This window comes from Thalassophryne amazonica, chromosome 5 (assembly GCF_902500255.1).
Source record: "Thalassophryne amazonica chromosome 5, fThaAma1.1, whole genome shotgun sequence".
Lineage (NCBI taxonomy): Eukaryota > Metazoa > Chordata > Actinopteri > Batrachoidiformes > Batrachoididae > Thalassophryne > Thalassophryne amazonica.
In genome coordinates this window covers 132,193,000-132,212,817 of record NC_047107.1, presented here as the reverse complement: position 1 = coordinate 132,212,817, position 19,818 = coordinate 132,193,000, and the positions used below count along the sequence as shown (strand labels likewise).

Below are 19,818 nucleotides of genomic sequence, written 5' to 3'. Positions count from 1 at the left end.
TATGGAATAATAGATTCATACTTCATAAAAACAAGTCATTATTTTACAAGGACTGGATGGAGAAGAACATATGGTCTATGTGCACTTGATGGATGCGAGGGGCGCATGTTAAACTACAAACAATTTGTATGAAATAAAATTTAATCCCCCTAAGGTTGATTAGATAGAAATAGATTGCAGAAAGTGTTACCAAAACAATTATTACTCAAACTCTAAACATACTAGAATACCATCCTATAACCCCACAATTAGCCACTCTATTGATGGTATCTCATCACTGACAAAAAATTTAATAACCACACTTAGAAACCATCTAAATGAAACTTTATTCCCAAGTAAAGTAAATAAAATAACATACTTTATAAGTTTGACAAAAACTCAATTGAAAAACTACAAACACTATATTTAAAACTTCCTATACAACCAAAAGCTAAAGAAACACACTTAAAATCTTAAATGCAATTTACCCATCCAAGGAACTTTTAAGAAACCGTTTCAACATTGATGATAATAAATGCTTCTTCTGTGAAAATGATATAGAGACAATAGACCATATTTTCTATGAATGTGACAAAACCAGAATATTTTGGAATAACTTGGATCTTTGGCTGAAACAAGAAAAAAAAAAAAAAGTACTTCCAGAGTCTATTACCAGAGACATAACAACATTTGGAATATTACTGAGGAACAAAAATGATGAACTCTGTAGCAACCTAATCTTCTGTTTAGCGAAATTTTTTATTCATAAGCAAAGAGTGTTAAAATCACCCCGTCTTTAAAGTCTTTTTAAATGACTTCCATTTATATATGAAATGTCTGAAATATGTTAAAACACATGAAAACCTGTATGAAGCTTTACTCGAATTTCCCACAAATATGGACTAATCTGAATATATGTACCCCCTTGTAAATGTATTTTATTTATTTTTTCTTTATTTATGTTTTTGTATGCCTCTCTTATGTCTACTTCTGGACTTACGATTCAACATTGCCATTCTTGTTTGTACATTAGTACATTGTACATTGTTAAATAAAAGTTTAAAAAATGGAAAAAAAAAAAGACACGTTGTTATGTGTGTGTGACGTCAGTGAATTCCTTTCCCATGATGGCGGCCGGGCCGCTCGTCGCCGCCTGTTTTAGTGAGCGGCGATGTCCGCTCTGGTGCTTTTTCATTTCTGTGGATCCTTTTTGGCGTGCACTCGGACGGTTCTGGATCGGCGGGCACGCCTGTAACCGTCGCTGTCACGGATCAACGATAACGGTCGGTAAGTTGTAACGTTAGCTGGTTTTGTGGCGCTAGCACTGCGGCTAATGCCAAGGTTTGTTGCAGGCTCGCGGTCATGCTGCAGCTCCCCCTGGTGGTGACAGCTCGGCTGGACCTGTGCTGTTGCTGGTCTCTGTGCTGGCCTTCTGGACCAGACTCGGTCGTCTCGGGTACCCGGATGCTGTGGTGTGAGTTTGACCCTCAGACTGTTACCGTGACCTCCAGGCTCACCAATCAGATGACCGTTTCAGCTTCTGTTATCTGATTGGTCCAGTTGAACTGCAGCTGTGGTCTGATTGATCACAGAGGGAACCCTCATAATTCAAATGACCTGAAACACATGACCTTCGTTGACCGAACAGTCCGCCCTGACTGCTGTCTGCCCGCCCTGACTGCTGTCGGCCCGCCCTGACTGCTGTTGGCCCGCCCTGACTGCTGTCTGCCCGCCTGACTGCTGTCTGCCCGCCCTGACTGCTGTCTGCCCGCCCTGACTGCTGTCCGCCCGCCCTGACTGCTGTCAGCCCGCCCTGACTGCTGTCTGCCCGCCCTGACTGCTGTCTGCCCGCCCTGACTGCTGTCAGCCCACCCTGACTGCTGTCAGCCCGCCCTGACTGCTGTCTGCCCGCCCTGACTGCTGCTGCCTGACTGCTGTCAGCCCGCCCTGACTGCTGTCTGCCCGCCCTGACTGCTGTCGGCCCGCCCTGACTGCTGTCGGCCCGCCCTGACTGCTGTCGGCCCGCCCTGACTGCTGTCTGCCCGCCCTGACTGCTGTCGGCCGCCCTGACTGCTGTCGGCGCCTGACTGCTGTCTGCCCGCCCTGACTGCTGTCTGCCCGCCCTGACTGCTGTCGGCCCGCCCTGACTGCTGTCGGCCCGCCCTGACTGCTGTCGGCCCGCCCTGACTGCTGTCGGCCCGCCCTGACTGCTCGTCGGCCCGCCCTGACTGCTGTCGGCCCGCCCTGACTGCTGTCTGCCCGCCTGACTGCTGTCTGCCCGCCTGACTGCTGTCTGCCGCCCTGATGCTGTCGGCCCGCCCTGACTGCTGTCGGCCCGCCCTGACTTCCCTCTGCACCCAAGCTATCAAAGGGAATAATGTGATTATTACCATCAGATGACAAAGTAAACCTCTTAAATCATTCAAAGCAGTTTTAAGCAGGAACAAGGCGATAATCAGTGAGTCGCTGCTGATGCTCTGAAAATGACTGAGGCACAGTAAGGCGTGGGGGGGGTGGGTGATTTTAGGGGGGACCATTCGGTTGGTGACAATGGGTTCAAGCCCCGGGCTTGTGGAGGTTGTGTCTGATCTGTGACCTCTGACCTTGGTCCACTAGGTTGGCAGCACATGATCTAACGAGGACATCGGTGTTGTCCAGATCAGATCTGATTGAACTAAACTGAGCTTCAGGAGATTTTAGTTTGGTTTCCTGCTGAAGATTCAGATTCTTTATTGTCATTGAAACCAACCTGAGTAAGCACACGCAGACCAAAAGAAAAGAAAAATAACATACCAGATGTGTGTTCTAAGCACAACTGTAATGTTAAAAAAAATAATATATATTATATATATAATGAATGTTTATGAGTTTAATGGTACAATATTTCATGAGATGAAATTAATATTCCATTGAAAGAATGTGGAAAACATTCATTATTGGTTTTATATAACAGGCTGAAATAGATCCTTGTCATTCAATATTTTATTAATTTATCTGTTTATATACAGTGGAGGAAAATAAGTATTTGAACACCCTGCGGTTTTGCAAGTTCTCCCACTTAGAAATCATGGAGGGGTCTGAAATTTTCATCTTAGTGCATGTCCACTGTGAGAGACAATCTAAAAAAAAAAATCCGGAAATCACAATGTATGATTTTTTAATAATTTATTTGTATGTTACTGCTGCAAATAAGTAATTGATCACCTACCAACCAGTTAGATTATGTCTCTCACAGACCTGTTAATTTTTCTTTAAGAAGCCCTCTTATTCTGCACTCTTTACCTGTATTAATTGCACCTGTTTGAACTTGTTACCCTGTATAAAAGACACCTGTTCACACACTCAATCAATCACCACTCCAACCTGTCCACCATAGCCAAGACCAAAGAGCTGTCTAAGGACACCAGGGACAAAACTGTAGGACCTGCACAAGGCTGGGATGGGACTGTAATTGCAAACAAAGGCTACTGTATCATACATTGTGATTTCCAGATTTTTTTTTTTTAGATTATGTCTCGTCACAGTGGACATACACCTAAGATGAAAATTTCAGACCCCCTCATGATTTCTAAGTGGGAGAACTTGCAAAACTGCAGGGTGTTCAAATACTTATTTTCCTCAGTGTATTGTGTTCTGTACGTAGCAGATAAACAAGCATAAACATCAAGAAAATCATATACCTTTTAAGTTTTGTATAGCAAGAACAGTAACAAAGATAAATCTAAAAGTATAAGAGTATGCCTTTTCCAAACCAGTGCAGTGGAGGTAAAACAGGCTTTCAGAACAAAGAAGCATTTGTGCAGTGTAATACAATTAATGAGGAAAGGCACAGGAATTCAATAAACCTGACAGCAATAATAAAATAGACTTGCAAAAAAAGTAAAAAAAAAAAAAAAAGACAGCGAGAGGGGTTTATTTATTCCATAAATAAAGGGGGTAGGAGCACCTAAGTATTTTCAAAGAGATGAATGAATGATTGCCTTTTATTGTAGAACTTGCATGGGTTGCTTTGCCTAGAGTACCTGATTTTTTTTCAACCTTAAAAGGACATGACATCACTAATCCAGAGAGTTTGGCATGGGGCAGTTGGTGATTCCAATGTAGGAGAAGACAGCCTCTCACCATCAGAGGTTGAAGGCCAGGATCTCCAGCTGGGAGAACAGGAGCACCTATCACAGACGTCAGTAGTATTTGGAAAAATCTGTGAAAGTCGGGTTTTTGAGTAATGACATCTGAACACCACTTAAAACTGGATCGATGTCAAGTGAGCACAGATGGAGGTCTTATGAACAGCACTCAGTACCTTTTCTGACCAGTGTTCATCAAGGGTCAGAGATCACTCTTGTTCCCAAGTCACTTTGGTTTTGGTGGTTAAATAACCACATAAGACTGAATCGTACTGTAAACGTTTGGAATTGAAGACTTTTGCAAAGGGTTCAGATGCAGCAGTCCGTCCCATATCTGCTCAGGTGGGATACGAAGAAAGTTAGGAAATACAGTTTTTACACAATTTCTCATCTGAAAATACCTAAACAGATGAGTGGGCGGATGGAGAACTTATTAGCTTGATCTATAAAGGAGCAGAAAACCCCATCCTCGTAAAAATCCCTAAAACACTTCAGTCCTTTATGCCATGTGGTAAAATATAATCTTAAGGGCATGTTTAAATATATGATTTCTCAACAGCGGAGTTGATATTTAATGATCAGCAAAATTTAAAATGCTTCTGAATTGAGTCCATATCTTTGGTGTGTAAATGACCACTGGGTTGCTCGTAAGGCCAGGGGGGCTGACAGAGACCGAGGCAGTCAGTAGGGCAGCAAGGTAAGACGAGGGACGGGACTGTGATTCTAGCAAACACCAAGGTGCATCGACAGAGTTTAGCCAAAATGCAGTTTTAAACTATATTCACAGCCTAGTAATAAATTTGAAGTTTGGCAATGAGAGGCCCCTTCAAACCTGCAGCTCTGAAGTAGTCTTTGTCTAATTCTTGGTGTTTTACCATTCCATAAAAATGAGATATACTGAATCAGTATCTTTGAAAAAAGCTTTTGGGTATAAATATAGGCAAACACTGAAATAAAAACAAAGTTAAAAACAAACTTTGGAAGGACTTCATCTTCACCACGTTAATCCTTCCAACCAAGGAGTGGGTGAGGGAACCCCATCGCTGAAAATCAGCTCTAATGTCAGTTAGTAGAGGAGAAAAATTAGCAGAATAGAGAGACTTGTAAAACCTGACTACACTAACACCCAGATATTTAAATCCTGAACGGCTTAGTTTAAAGGGGACATCTGTTTGAGAAAGCTGCATAGCTTGAACGTTGACCAGATAACATTCACTTTTCAAAACATTGACTTTATAACCCGAAAATGATCCAAATCTATGGAAGGACACAAAAGCAAGGCAGACCTTAACAGGATCTGTGACATACAGTAACAGGTCATCAGCATATGACGAGAGTTTACATTCAATACGTGATCATACAACCCCTGGCAATAATGATGGAATCACGGCCTCGGAGGATGTTCATTCAGTGTTTAATTTTGTAGAAAAAAAGCAGATCACAGACATGACACAAAACTAAAGTCATTTCAAACGACAACTTTCTGGCTTTAAGAAACACTATAAGAAATCAGGAAAAATAATTGTGGCAGTCAGTAACGGTACTTTTTAGACCAAGCAGAGGAAAAAAATATGGACTCACTCAATTCTGAGGAAAAAATTATGGAATCATGAAAAACAAAAGAACGCTCCAACACATCACTAGTATTTTGTTGCACCACCTCTGGCTTTTCTAACAGCTTGCAGTCTCTGAGGCATGGACTTAATGAGTGACAAACAGTACTCTTCATCAATCTGGCTCCAACTTTCTCTGATTGCTGTTGTCAGATCGCTTTGCAGGTTGGAGCCTTGTCATGGACCATTTTCTTCAACTTCCACCAAAGATTTTCAATTGGATAAGATCCGGACTATTTGCAGGCCATGACATTGACCCTATGTGTCTTTTGCAAGGAATGTTTTCACAGTTTTGCTCTACGGCAAGATGCATCATCATCTTGAAAAATGATTTCATCATCCCCAAACATCCTTTCAATGATGGGATAAGAAAAGTGTCCAAAATATCAACGTAAACTTGTGCATTGATGATGTAATGACAGCCATCTCCCCAGTGCCTTTACCTGACATGCAGCCCCATATCATCAATGACTGTGGAAATTTACATGTTCTCTTCAGGCAGTCATCTTTATAAATCTCATTGGAACGGCACCAAACAAAAGTTCCAGCATCATCACCTTGCCCAATGCAGATTCGAGATTCATCACTGAATATGACTTTCATCCAGTCATCCACAGTCCACGATTGCTTTTCCTTAGCCTATTGTAACCTTGTTTTTTTTTCTGTTTAGGTGTTAATGATGGCTTTCGTTTAGCTTTTCTGTATGTAAATCCCATTTCCTTTAGGCAGTTTCTTACAGTTCGGTCACAGACGTTGACTCCAGTTTCCTCCCATTCGTTCCTCATTTGTTTTGTTGTGCATTTTCGATTTTGAGACATATTGCTTTAAGTTTTCTGTCTTGATGCTTTGATGTCTTCCTTGGTCTACCAGTATGTTTGCCTTTAACAACCTTTCTCATGTTGTTTGTATTTGGTCCAGAGTTAGACACAGCTGACTGTGAACAACCAACATCTTTTGCAACATTGCGTGATGATTTACCCTCTTTTAAGAGTTTGATAATCCTCTCCTTTGTTTCAATTGACATCTCTCGTGTTGGAAGCCATGATTCATGTCAGTCCACTTGGTGCAACAGCTCTCCAATGTTGTGATCAAGGAAGCCCTACCATTATTTAATGCTTCAATCTTAAATATGATCAATCTATCTTTGTTAGTTGGCTATGTACCACAGGCTTTTAAGGTGGCAGTAATTAAACCATTACTTAAAAGCCATCACTTGACCCAGCTATCTTAGCTAATTATAGGCCAATCTCCAACCTTCCTTTTCTCTCAAAAATTCTTGAAAGGGTAGTTGTAAAACAGCTAACTGATCATCTGCAGAGGAATGGTCTATTTGAAGAGTTTCAGTCAGGTTTTAGAATTCATCATAGTACAGAAACAGCATTAGTGAAGGTTACAAATGATCTTCTTATGGCCTCGGACAGTGGACTCATCTCTGTGCTTGTTCTGTTAGACCTCAGTGCTGCTTTTGATACTGTTGACCATAAAATTTTATTACAGAGATTAGAGCATGCATAGGTATTAAAGGCACTGCGCTGCGGTGGTTTGAATCATATTTGTCTAATAGATTACAATTTGTTCATGTAAATGGGGAATCTTCTTCACAGACTAAAGTTAATTATGGAGTTCCACAAGGTTCTGTGCTAGGACCAATTTTATTCACTTTATATATGCGTCCTTAGGCAGTATTATTAGACGGTATTGCTTAAATTTTCATTGTTACGCAGATGATACCCAGCTTTATATCTATCCATGAAGCCAGAGGACACACACCAATTAGCTAAACTGCAGGATTGTCTTACAGACATAAAGACATGGATGACCTCTAATTTCCTGCTTTTAAACTCAGATAAAACTGAAGTTATTGTACTTGGCCCCACAACATCTTAGAAACATGGTGTCTAACCAGATCCTTACTCTGGATGGCATTACCCTGACCTCTAGTAATACTGTGAGAAATCTTGGAGTCATTTTGATCAGGATATGTCATTCAAAGCGCATATTAAACAAATATGTAGGACTGCTTTTTTTGCATTTACGCAATATCTCTAAAATCAGAAAGGTCTTGTCTCAGAGTGATGCTGAAAAACTAATTCATGCATTATTTCCTCTAGGCTGGACTATTGTAATTCATTATTATCAGGTTGTCCTAAAAGTTCCCTAAAAAGCCTTCAGTTAATTCAAAATGCTGCAGCTAGAGTACTGACGGGGACTGGAAGGAGAGAGCATATCTCACCCATATTGGCCTCTCTTCATTGGCTTCCTGTTAATTCTAGAATAGATTTAAAATTCTTCTTCTTACTATAAGGTTTTGAATAATCAGGTCCCATCTTATCTTAGGGACCTCATAGTACCATATCACCCCAATAGAGCGCTTCGCTCTCAGACTGCAGGCTTACTTGTAGTTCCTAGGGTTGTAAGAGTAGAATGGGAGGCAGAGCCTTCAGCTTTCAGGCTCCTCTCCTGTGGAACCAGCTCCCAATTCAGATCAGGGAGACAGACACCCTCTCTACTTTTAAGATTAGGCTTAAAACTTTCCTTTTTGCTAAAGCTTATAGTTAGGGCTGGATCAGGTGACCCTGAACCATCCTTAGTTATGCTGCTATAGACGTAGACTGCTGGGGGGTTCCCATGATGCACTGTTTCTTTCTCTTTTTGCTCTGTATGCACCACTCTGCATTAATCATTAGTGATCGATCTCTGCTCCCCTCCACAGCATGTCTTTTCCTGGTTCTCTCCCTCAGCCCCAACCAGTCCCAGCAGAAGACTGCCCCTCCCTGAGCCTGGTTCTGCTGGAGGTTTCTTCCTGTTAAAAGGGAGTTTTTCCTTCCCACTGTAGCCAAGTGCTTGCTCACAGGGGGTCGTTTTGACCGTTGGGGTTTTACATCATTATTGTATGGCCTGGCCTTACAATATAAAGCGCCTTGGGGCAACTGTTTGTTGTGATTTGGCGCTATATAAAAAAAAAATTGATTGATTGATTGATTGATCACTCCTTTTTAGATGCAGACTAACAAGCAGATCTGATTTGATGCAGGTGTTAGTTTTGGGGATGAAAATTTACAGGGTGATTCCATAATTTATTCCTCAGAATTGAGTGATTCCATTTTTTTTTTCCCTCTGCTTGGTCTAAAAAAGTAACCGTTACTGACTGCCACAATTTTTTTTTCCTGATTTCTTTTAGTGTTTCTTAAAGCCAGAAAGTTGCCGTTGAAATGACTTAGTTTTGTGTAATGTCTGTGATCTGCTTTTTTTCTACAAAATTAAACAACTGAATGAACATCCTCCGAGGCCGGTGATTCCATCATTTTTGCCAGGGGTTGTAGAAGTTGTTTAAGAAGTTAGGATTGTCCAAATTTGGGGCATATACATTAACCAGTAACACCAGGACACGAAATATTGTCCCTAAAATGATCAGATACCTGCCTTCCTTGTCAACATAAATGAAACAGATTTACTGATCAGAATGTCAACCCCTCTGGGCTTAACGGAACCCCTCTGCAGTCCAGGGACATTTCAAAGTAATTTAGTCCTGAGTTCTCACGTGAGTCTCCTGCAGGAAGACAATATCAGGCTTTAAACACTTTAAATGAGAAAACACCCTTCAGTGTTTGACTGCGTTCCCCAAACCCTTAATGTTCCAACTAATAAATCTCACACTTGAACTTTTAATATTGGCCAAGTGTAGAATTCTTCAGCATGGAAATGAAAGCGGCACCCGGATTTGTGATCTCCAACCCGAAAGGGAGGAAAAACACACACACACACAACAGCAGCAGCATAAAACAAACATCCAGGAGTCATAACCAGAAAACTAAACTCTGAGTTTTGGACCAAACAGTCACATCACTTCACCCCAACATCAACAAGAGCTCCTGCCCGACAAGAAGTGTTTATCAAAAAACAAAAACATTTTCAGGGTTTATATTCAACCAGTAAATAAGAAAAAAAACCCACAATGTGTGAACCTGAACATGGCTTATTAAGACTATGAAAAATTGTTGCAGCTGTCACCAACATCATAATTCTGTGTTATCACATACAAGTTATTTTGTAGGCGATTGTTCCTCTAAAAACAGACTCTGTAACATAAGATTACAGAGCTACTTCACAAAGATGGCAGCTTCTTCAGGTGATGTAAAGTTCTTCGTGGCCCCACCACTTGTTGTTATACATGAGACCATAACGTGTGCCCGGGGTGGCCCTGAGTTGGTGTCTGACGTCACTGAGGGCAGCGCGCGCTCTGGCCGTCCGTACAGCATGGTCTGGAAAGATGGAGATAGAAGAATCTTCAAACCTGATCTGCGGCTTGTCTCTGGCACGCTGTAGGATGTCGGCGCAATCTGCGTGATAATGTAGACGCACTGTTATTGGACGTGGCCGCACCCAGGATTGGGTTTTGGGTTCAGGGATCGATGAGCGTGTTCCACAACTGGCTCTTTATCCAGACCGAGGGCGTCTTTGAGTAGAGTGGAGATAACAGCCGCGGTGACAGGACCGCACAGCTCACATAGCCCAATTTTCCAGACGTTATCACGATGGGATCTGGCTTCTAAGTTGTCACGTTTTATTTTCCAGGGCGTGAACTTTACCAGAAAGACTTTCCACTTTACTCTTAAGTGAAACCACATCACCTGTGCAGGTTGACAGCGCGCCCTCCGTCTCAGTCACAGTCACCCACAGCGGTGTTAGTAGCCACGAGGTTAGCACTGAGCTCCATCTTCACACTTTGCAATTCTGACTTTATTTGGAACAGATTTCATTTTCATTTATTTATTTGAGACAGGGACAGTGCACAATATACATGATCCTTAAATAGGAGAGATGCATTATGCCAGGTTGTAGCACACGTGCTAATTTCCACCTGTAGTCCCGAGACAGGGCTGATGGAAAACAATTAAAAAGAGGAAATTTACAATATATTACATTCAATTTTTTTAAATTACAGACACTGTGTCCAGAGCACATGACATTAGATCACACTATGGTTACATGTGTGACCCGAGAGCACACAATTTTCAACCAGTGTGAAAAGTGTTAAAAGTTTGTACAAGAAATAAGTTCAGTTGGTAACATATTCCACTGGCGCATGGCCACACAAGAGAACGCTGAGTTCCCAAAAGTTGTTCTATGTCTGGGAATCCTGCACTCACCTCAACCCATCGACCGAGTGGCTCGAGATGTTGTTTCTGAGTTCAAGGATATGAAAGTTTTTAACGGCGGAGGCAGCAGTGCCATGAATGATTTTAAAAACAAACATAAATTTGAGTACATGATGAATTTTCAAAGCTCAGAATATTATACTTTGAGAGTATGTGACAATGATGAAATAAATGTTTTTCTATGAATCTTGAGAGAGCTTTTATAAAGTGACTGAAGAGGCCTAAGAGCAGTTTTGCACGCCTGTGACCAACTTGTCATACAGTAACGAAAATGTGGTATAATCATTGCATTAAGATATACATTAGAAGCGTCGATGGTAAGAGAGTTTCGAATGTATCTGTAATTTGACAAATTAAATTTTTAAAGTGTTATCTTTTTAACATGTTTCTTAAAATTCAATTTGAATCAAGTATTATACCCAGATATCTATATTGATCAACATTATGAATTTTCTGACCACAGATTAAAACTTCAAGACATTCTGAAGTTTATTTCAGTTTGTAAAAACACATAGATACCGTTTTTTCAATATTTAAAGTAAAGCGGGGCTAACGTGGGCACCAGCTGCTTCAATAGAGGACCACTGAGCAGGATCACTCGAGGTCCAGGATGTAGCCATGGTGGCGTGCCGCACCTGCAGTGCAGTCGAGCTGTTTGCATTCCTGGATTTTGGAGGCATATTGACACTTTTGTAAGCTGAAATAAACGTATACCTTCAAAATGTGCTCACACAACGGCAATAGAACCACCTGAAGTGCTTTAAAAAAAAAGTTAGGCAGGAGCCCCCAGAGACGTGTCTTACTCCATTGGCCTCGACCCAGAACCTCCATTAATTTATAACAGTAAAGGGACTTACATTTTGGTGCGTCACTGCACTGACTTTGTGTACTTCCAAAAAAAAAGAAAGAGTTTGTGTACGATACTCACTCCAGCGACAAATTGCATTAGAAATTTGTCCAGCTTTGGTGCATCACTGCTGGTCTGACATCAGCAGTCCAACCCAAACTTTAAATACGAGTCCAAAAATAATTCTGATGATGTCATCCGTGATGCCGTGCACCAACTTCATGTACTTCCAAAAAAAAAAAAAAGACTGTGTGCTTCCTCAGTGCAGCGAAAAAAAAAAAATCATGTCAGAAATTAGTCCAGCTTTCATTCTAACTTTCTGCTAACAGCTCTTCATGCCTCCAGACGTTTTACAGCACAGTGGATTTTTAATTGTTGTGCAGCGTGCAGTGGTACCAAACGTATGGAACCAAATTGCACTCTAAATGCAATGCAACACAAATGGGACGACTAATCCATGTCACGTGACATACAAAGCACCAATCAAATAAAACAAATATTTCCCTCATTTCCAGTGTGTCATGTGACCTGGCTGTTTGGTTCCATTCAAAGCTCTAAGAGCAGTTGGGTAGAAACTGTTTTTTCAGTCTGTTTGTTCTTGTTTTTAATTGTCCTGTACCATCTGCCTGATGGCAGCAGCTCAAACAGAGAGTGTCCAGGGTGGGACGAGTCCTTTAGGATGGTGTTGGCTCTCCTGAGACAGTCAGAGCCATGAAGGTTCTCCAGTGTGGGTAGAGGGCAGCCAGTGATCTTCTCTGGAGCTCTTTCCTGTTTGCCCCCGTGCAGCTGGTAAACCACATCCAGAGGCAGTCTGTGAGGATGCTCTCCATGGTAGAGTGAGAAAAAGACACCAGACATCTCTGGTTGAGGTTACTTTTCCTGAGGATTCTCAGAAAGTGTCTTTGCTGCAATGCCTTCTTTACCAAGTGTGTGGTGTTCCTGCCCCAGGTCAGTTTCTGCTCTATGTGTCTTCTGCTCCCAGGAAACTGAAGAACTTGATCCTTTCCACACAGGTCCTACCCCTCCCTCATGATAATGGGCTGAATGCCTGTTTTGTTTCTCCTGAAGTCTATGATTAGCTCCTTGGTGTGGATGTTTTCAGGAGCAGGTTATTTTCTCTACAACACACCGTCAGCTGTTCCACCTCCTCCTGGTAGGTGGACTCATCTCCTCCAGTGATAAAGCCGACCACTGTGGTGTCATCTGCATACTTAATGAAGGTGTTGCTGGTGTGGACGGGGTGCAGTCAGAGGTGTAGAGGGTGAAGAGCAGTGGGCTCAGCACGCAGCCTTGAGGGGAACCGGTGCTGAGTGTGAGAGCTGTGGATATGTGAGGGCCAATCCTGACTCTCTGTGAGCCATCTGACAGAAAGTCCTTAATCCAAAGACATGTGGACTGAGGTAGACAGAGGTTCAGCAGCTTCCTCACGAGGCCATGGGGGAGGATAGTGTTGAATACAGAACTATAATCCATGAAGAGAAGATGGGTGTAGTTACCCTGTTGGTCCAGGTGGGTCAGCGTGGTGTGGAGGGCAGAGGTCACAGCATCCTCTGTTGACCTGTTGGCCTTGTAACTGAATTGGTTTGTGTCTGAAGTGGGAGTTAGGAATGACATGATGTGACTTCTAATTACATCAGGAAGGATCAGGAACTACAATACTTTCAACCTGCCCCAGGAACTGCTCGTCATCTTCTACATATCCATCATCCAGTCTGTCCTGTGCATCTCCATCTCTGTTTGGTTTCCCTCTGCCTCCAAGATGACAGACACAGACTTCAACCAACTGTCAGGTCTGGGAGCCAGCCTGCCCTCCATCCAGGACTTACACCAGTCCAGGACCAGGAAGCCAGCTGGTGACATCTGCAGACCCCTCTCACCCTGGACACACCCTGTTTAAACTCCTCCCTTCTGGTTGACATTGCAGAGCTCTGTACGTCAGAAAAATCGGACACAGAAACAGTTTCTGTCCACAGGCCGTCACACTGATGAACAAGTTAACCTGACAACAAACTCATTCATATACCTCACGTGCAACTTCATTCTGTTTGTCTGTTTCTCACATTTTTTTCTCTTATTGGACATTTGATTTTCTTGCCCATTTCATTTGCACATTTTATTCCTGTGAATGATTCAGTGTTTAGTGTATATTTCTACCTGCCATATAGAGAGAGTGCAGCTCAAACCAAAGTCAGATTCCTTGTGTTCTGTGGATACTTGGTGAATAAATGCTCTTCAGATTCTGATTACCCATTAGCCCCTGGGGCAGACACAGCTGATGCCATGTTTATATGCAGGTTTGACGAGGTGTATTACGGACAGTTTGTGTCTCTCTACATGAAGGGAGTCTTCTTCATGGATGACAGTGGACCTCCCCTTGGACACATGATCCTGGCCCTTGGAGGTCAGTTACCATGACGACCATGTGTGATTGCTGCCTGTCAGTGTTTTAGTGTTTGATGGTTTTGGACTCTGGTTTGTGTTCCAGCCTACCTCGGAGGATTCGATGGGAACTTTGTGTGGAACAGAATTGGAGGAGGTAGGACAAACTGCTGCCTGTCTTCCAAACAGTCCTAAAGGTGGCGATCCGCACGCTTGTGTCCTTCATGTGGTTTAGCGGGATGTAGTCCAAACAGGGTGAACGGGCATCAACTGTGAGATGCTCCTTTTCCACTGTGCTGCGTTTCTTCTCCCCCGGGAGAAAGGTTCCAGGTCGGGTCCGTCCCCTGGATGGGATATGGAATGCTGTTTCAGTTCTGGCCACTCAAGAGCCTCTTCAGAACCACAGAGTCTGAAATGATCCTGCTTTGGTCAAGGAGCCCCCCCCCCCCGAATCATGCGCTTACGATCTGGCTGTGAGATCAGAACCAGTGTGTCGTTGGAGGATCTCCAAATGGAAACACTGTGACTTGTTGTAGTCCTCGGGTGGTCAGGTGAAGTCTGGCAGCGTGCACTAGTGCCGTGCTGCACCACATCCATCACGCTGCCTTCAGTCCTGGACCGGTTGTCTGCCTGGGTGGTTACCAGGCAGACAACCGGTCCATCGCCACATCTCCAAAATAACCACCTGTCTGCTGTAGCCATGTGAAAAGTGGGCATATCCTTGAGCTTCTGCAGCCCCCTCAATACTGAGACACCTGCGTGCTGGATCATGTCCAGAGAAACACACCACATGGACGAAATGTCAAAGTTGATCCTCCTCATCTGCGTCTCTCCAAGTAACTGTTCATTTGACACAAAGTTAGTCCTCCAAAGAGACCTGTTACCAAAGACATCCAGCTCTCACCTTGGGTCACTGGTTAGAGTCCAAGCAGGGTGGTGGAGGACCACAGACGGTCTGAGTCCATGTAATTTTAGAGTAGGTGGAGCGATCGTGTCCAGTAGAGTCGTGAACACCGAGTTGAAGCTGTCCACAAGACTGTCGACGGACTGATCAGGACCACAATGTGATGTGAAGATGTCTGGTATTCTGGCTCCAAGTTCATTAAGGTGATGATGAGATTATAAATTCCACAATATCTCGTCCCAGTGGGCAGGGCAGTGAAACTGTGAGCTTAATAAGTAAGTCATCTGAAAACAAATCAGAGATAAATTCACCAAAGTAACAAAGTCTGAATTTAGGCCTGGTCCTGAGATAAACTCACCAAAGTAACAGTCTGAATTTAGGCCTGACCCTGAGATAAACTCACCAAAGTAACAACGTCTGAATTTAGGCCTGACCCTGAGATAAACTCACCAAAGTAACAACGTCTGAATTTAGGCCTGACCCTGAGATAAGTTAACCAAAGTAACAACGTCTGAATTTAGGCCTGACCCTGAGATAAGTTAATCAAAGTAACAATGTCTGAATTTAGGTCTGATCCTGAGATAAGTTAATCAAAGTAACAATGTCTGAATTTAGGCCTGACCCTGAGATAAGTTAACCAAAGTAACAACGTCTGAATTTAGGCCTGATCCTGAGATAAGTTAATCAAAGTAACAATGTCTGAATTTAGGCCTGATCATGAAATAAGTTAATCAAAGTGACAATGTCTGAATTTAGGCCTGATCATGAGATAAGTTAATCAAAGTAACAATGTCTGAATTTAGGCCTGATCATGAGATAAGTTAATCAAAGTAACAATGTCTGAATTTAGGCCTGATCCTGAGATAAGTTAATCAAAGTAACAAAGTCTGAATTTTTGCCTGATCCTGAGATAAGTTAATCAAAGTAACAAAGTCTGAATTTAGGCCTGACCCTGAGATAAGTTAACCAAAGTAACAACGTCTGAATTTAGGCCTGATCCTGAGATAAGTTAACCAAAGTAACAACGTCTGAATTTAGGCCTGATCCTGAGATAAGTTAATCAAAGTAACAATGTCTGAATTTAGGCCTGATCATGAAATAAGTTAATCAAAGTAACAATGTCTGAATTTAGGCCTGATCATGAGATAAGTTAATCAAAGTAACAATGTCTGAATTTAGGCCTGATCATGAGATAAGTTAATCAAAGTAACAATGTCTGAATTTAGGCCTGATCCTGAGATAAGTTAATCAAAGTAACAAAGTCTGAATTTTTGCCTGATCCTGAGATAAGTTAATCAAAGTAACAAAGTCTGAATTTTTGCCTGATCCTGAGATAAGTTAATCAAAGTAACAAAGTCTGAATTTAGGCCTGACCCTGAGATAAGTTAACCAAAGTAACAACATCTGAATTTAGGCCTGATCCTGAGATAAGTTAATCAAAGTAACAAAGTCTGAATTTTGCCTGATCCTGAGATAAGTTAATCAAAGTAACAAAGTCTGAATTTAGGCCTGACCCTGAGATAAGTTAACCAAAGTAACAACGTCTGAATTTAGGCCTGACCCTGAGATAAGTTAACCAAAGTAACAACGTCTGAATTTAGGCCTGATCATGAGATAAGTTAATCAAAGTAACAATGTCTGAATTTAGGCCTGATCATGAGATAAGTTAATCAAAGTAACAAAGTCTGAATTTAGGCCAGATCCTGAGATAAGTTAATCAAAGTAACAAAGTCTGAATTTAGGCCGGATCCTGAGATAAACTCGCCAAAGTAACAAAGTCTGAATTTAGGCCGGATCCTGAGATAAATTCGCCAAAGTAACAAAGTCTGAATTTAGGCCTGACCCTGAGATAAGTTAACCAAAGTAACAACGTCTGAATTTAGGCCTGACCCTGAGATAAGTTAATCAAAGTAACAACGTCTGAATTTAGGCCTGATCATGAGATAAGTTAATCAAAGTAACAATGTCTGAATTTAGGCCTGATCATGAGATAAGTTAATCAAAGTAACAAAGTCTGAATTTAGGCCTGATCATGAGATAAGTTAATCAAAGTAACAAAGTCTGAATTTAGGCCAGATCCTGAGATAAGTTAATCAAAGTAACAAAGTCTGAATTTAGGCCTGATCATGAGATAAGTTAATCAAAGTAACAAAGTCTGAATTTAGGCCGGATCCTGAGATAAACTCGCCAAAGTAACAAAGTCTGAATTTAGGCCGGATCCTGAGATAAGTTGATCAAAGTAACAAAGTCTGAATTTTTGCCTGATCCTGAGATAAGTTAATCAAAGTAACAAAGTCTGAATTTAGGTCTGATCCTGAGATAAGTTAATCAAAGTAACAGAGTCTGAATTTAGGCCTGACCCTGAGATAAGTTAACCAAAGTAACAACGTCTGAATTTAGGCCTGATCCTGAGATAAGTTAATCAAAGTAACAATGTCTGAATTTAGGCCTGATCATGAGATAAGTTAATCAAAGTAACAATGTCTGAATTTAGGCCTGATCATGAGATAAGTTAATCAAAGTAACAATGTCTGAATTTAGGCCTGATCATGAGATAAGTTAATCAAAGTAACAAAGTCTGAATTTAGGCCTGATCATGAGATAAGTTAATCAAAGTAACAAAGTCTGAATTTAGGCCTGATCATGAGATAAGTTAATCAAAGTAACAAAGTCTGAATTTAGGCCGGATCCTGAGATAAACTCGCCAAAGTAACAAAGTCTGAATTTAGGCCGGATCTTGAGATAAGTTGATCAAAGTAACAAAGTCTGAATTTAGGCCGGATCCTGAGATAAGTTAATCAAAGTAACAAAGTCTGAATTTAGGCCGGATCCTGAGATAAGTTAATCAAAGTAACAAAGTCTGAATTTAGGCCGGATCCTGAGATAAGTTAATCAAAGTAACAAAGTCTGAATTTAGGCCGGATCCTGAGATACGTTAATCAAAGTAACAAAGTCTGAATTTAGGCCTGATCCTGAGATAAGTTAATCAAAGTAACAAAGTCTGAATTTAGGCCTGATCCTGAGATAAGTTAATCAAAGTAACAAAGTCTGAATTTAGGCCTGATCCTGAGATAAGTTAATCAAAGTAACAAAGTCTGAATTTAGGCCTGATCCTGAGATAAACTCCCCAAAGTAACAAAGTCTGAATTTAGGCCTGATCCTGAGATAAGTTAATCAAAGTAACAAAGTCTGAATTTAGGCCTGATCCTGAGATAAACTCGCCAAAGTAACAAAGTCTGAATTTAGGCCTGAACATGAGATAAACTTGCCAAAGTAACAAAGTCTGAATTTAGGCCTGAACATGAGATAAGTTAATCAAAGTAACAACATCTGAATTTAGGCCTGATCCTGAGATAAAGTCACCAAAGTAACAATGTCTGAATTTAGCTCTGATCCTGAGATAAGTTAATCAAAGTAACAAAGTCTGAATTTAGGCCTGATCCCGAGATAAGTTAATCAAAGTAACAACATATGAATTTAGGCCTGATCCCGAGATAAGTTAATCAAAGTAACAACGTCTGAATTTAGGCCTGATCCTGAGATAAACTCGCCAAAGTAACAAAGTCTGAATTTAGGCCTGATCCTGAGATAAGTTAATCAAAGTAACAGTCTGAATTTAGGCCTGATCATGAGATAAACTCGCCAAAGTAACAAAGCCTGAATTTAGGCTTGATCATCAGATAAACTCATCAAAGTAACAAAGTCTGAATTTAGGCCTGATCATGAGATAAACTCGCCAAAGTAACAGTCTGAATTTAGGTCTGATCCTGAGATAAGTTAATCAAAGTAACAATGTCTGAATTTAGGCCTGATCATGAGATAAACTTGCCAAAGTAACAGTCTGTATTTAGGCCTGATCCCGAGATAAGTTAATCAAAGTAACAACATATGAATTTAGGCCTGATCCTGAGATAAGTTAATCAAAGTAACATCTGAATTTAGGCTTTATCCTGAGATAAGTTAATCAAAGTAACAAAGTCTGAATTTGTGCCTGATCCTGAGATAAGTTAAACAAAGTAACAACATCTGAATTTAGGCCTGATCCTGAGATAAGTTAATCAAAGTTACAAAGTCTGAATTTAGGCCTGATCCTGAGATAAACTCGCCAAAGTAACAAAGTCTGAATTTAGGCCTGATCATGAGATAAACTCGCCAGAGTAACAAAGTCTGGATTTAGGCCTGATCCTGAGATAAACTCGCCAAAGTAACAAAGTCTGAATTTAGGCCTGATCCTGAGATAAACTCGCCAAAGTAACAAAGTCTGAATTTAGGCCTGATCCTGAGATAAACTCGCCAAAGTAACAAAGTCTGAATTTAGGCCTGATCATGAGATAAACTCGCCAAAGTAACAAAGTCTGAATTTAGGCCTGATCCTGAGATAAACTCACCAAAGTAACAAAGTCTGAATTTAGGCCTGATCCTGAGATAAACTCGCCAGAGTAACAAAGTCTGAATTTAGGCCGGATCCTGAGATAAACTCGCCAGAGTAACAAAGTCTGAATTTAGGCCGGATCCTGAGATAAGTTAATCAAAGTAACAAAGTCTGAATTTAGGCCGGATCCTGAGATAAGTTAATCAAAGTAACAAAGTCTGAATTTAGGCCGGATCCTGAGATAAGTTAATCAAAGTAACAAAGTCTGAATTTAGGCCTGATCCTGAGATAAACTCGCCAGAGTAACAAAGTCTGAATTTAGGCCGGATCCTGAGATAAGTTAATCAAAGTAACAAAGTCTGAATTTAGGCCAGATCCTGAGATAAGTTAATCAAAGTAACAAAGTCTGAATTTAGGCCGGATCCTGATAAACTCGCC

At 41.4% G+C, this 19,818-nt stretch overlaps 1 protein-coding gene across 1 annotated transcript in view; it reads left to right on the top strand.

Annotated features, from left to right (window-relative positions):
- Nucleotides 1-1,335: 1,335 nt before the first annotated feature.
- The window catches only part of pomt1 (protein-O-mannosyltransferase 1), a 54,446-nt gene continuing 35,963 nt past the window's right edge, over nucleotides 1,336-19,818 (top strand). Inside the window, exons 1-3 of the mRNA XM_034171430.1 lie at nucleotides 1,336-1,453; nucleotides 14,020-14,126; nucleotides 14,211-14,261. Of these exons, the coding sequence (XP_034027321.1) occupies nucleotides 14,060-14,126; nucleotides 14,211-14,261 (118 nt within the window). The 5' untranslated portion in view covers nucleotides 1,336-1,453; nucleotides 14,020-14,059. The remainder of the gene's footprint in view (nucleotides 1,454-14,019; nucleotides 14,127-14,210; nucleotides 14,262-19,818) is intronic.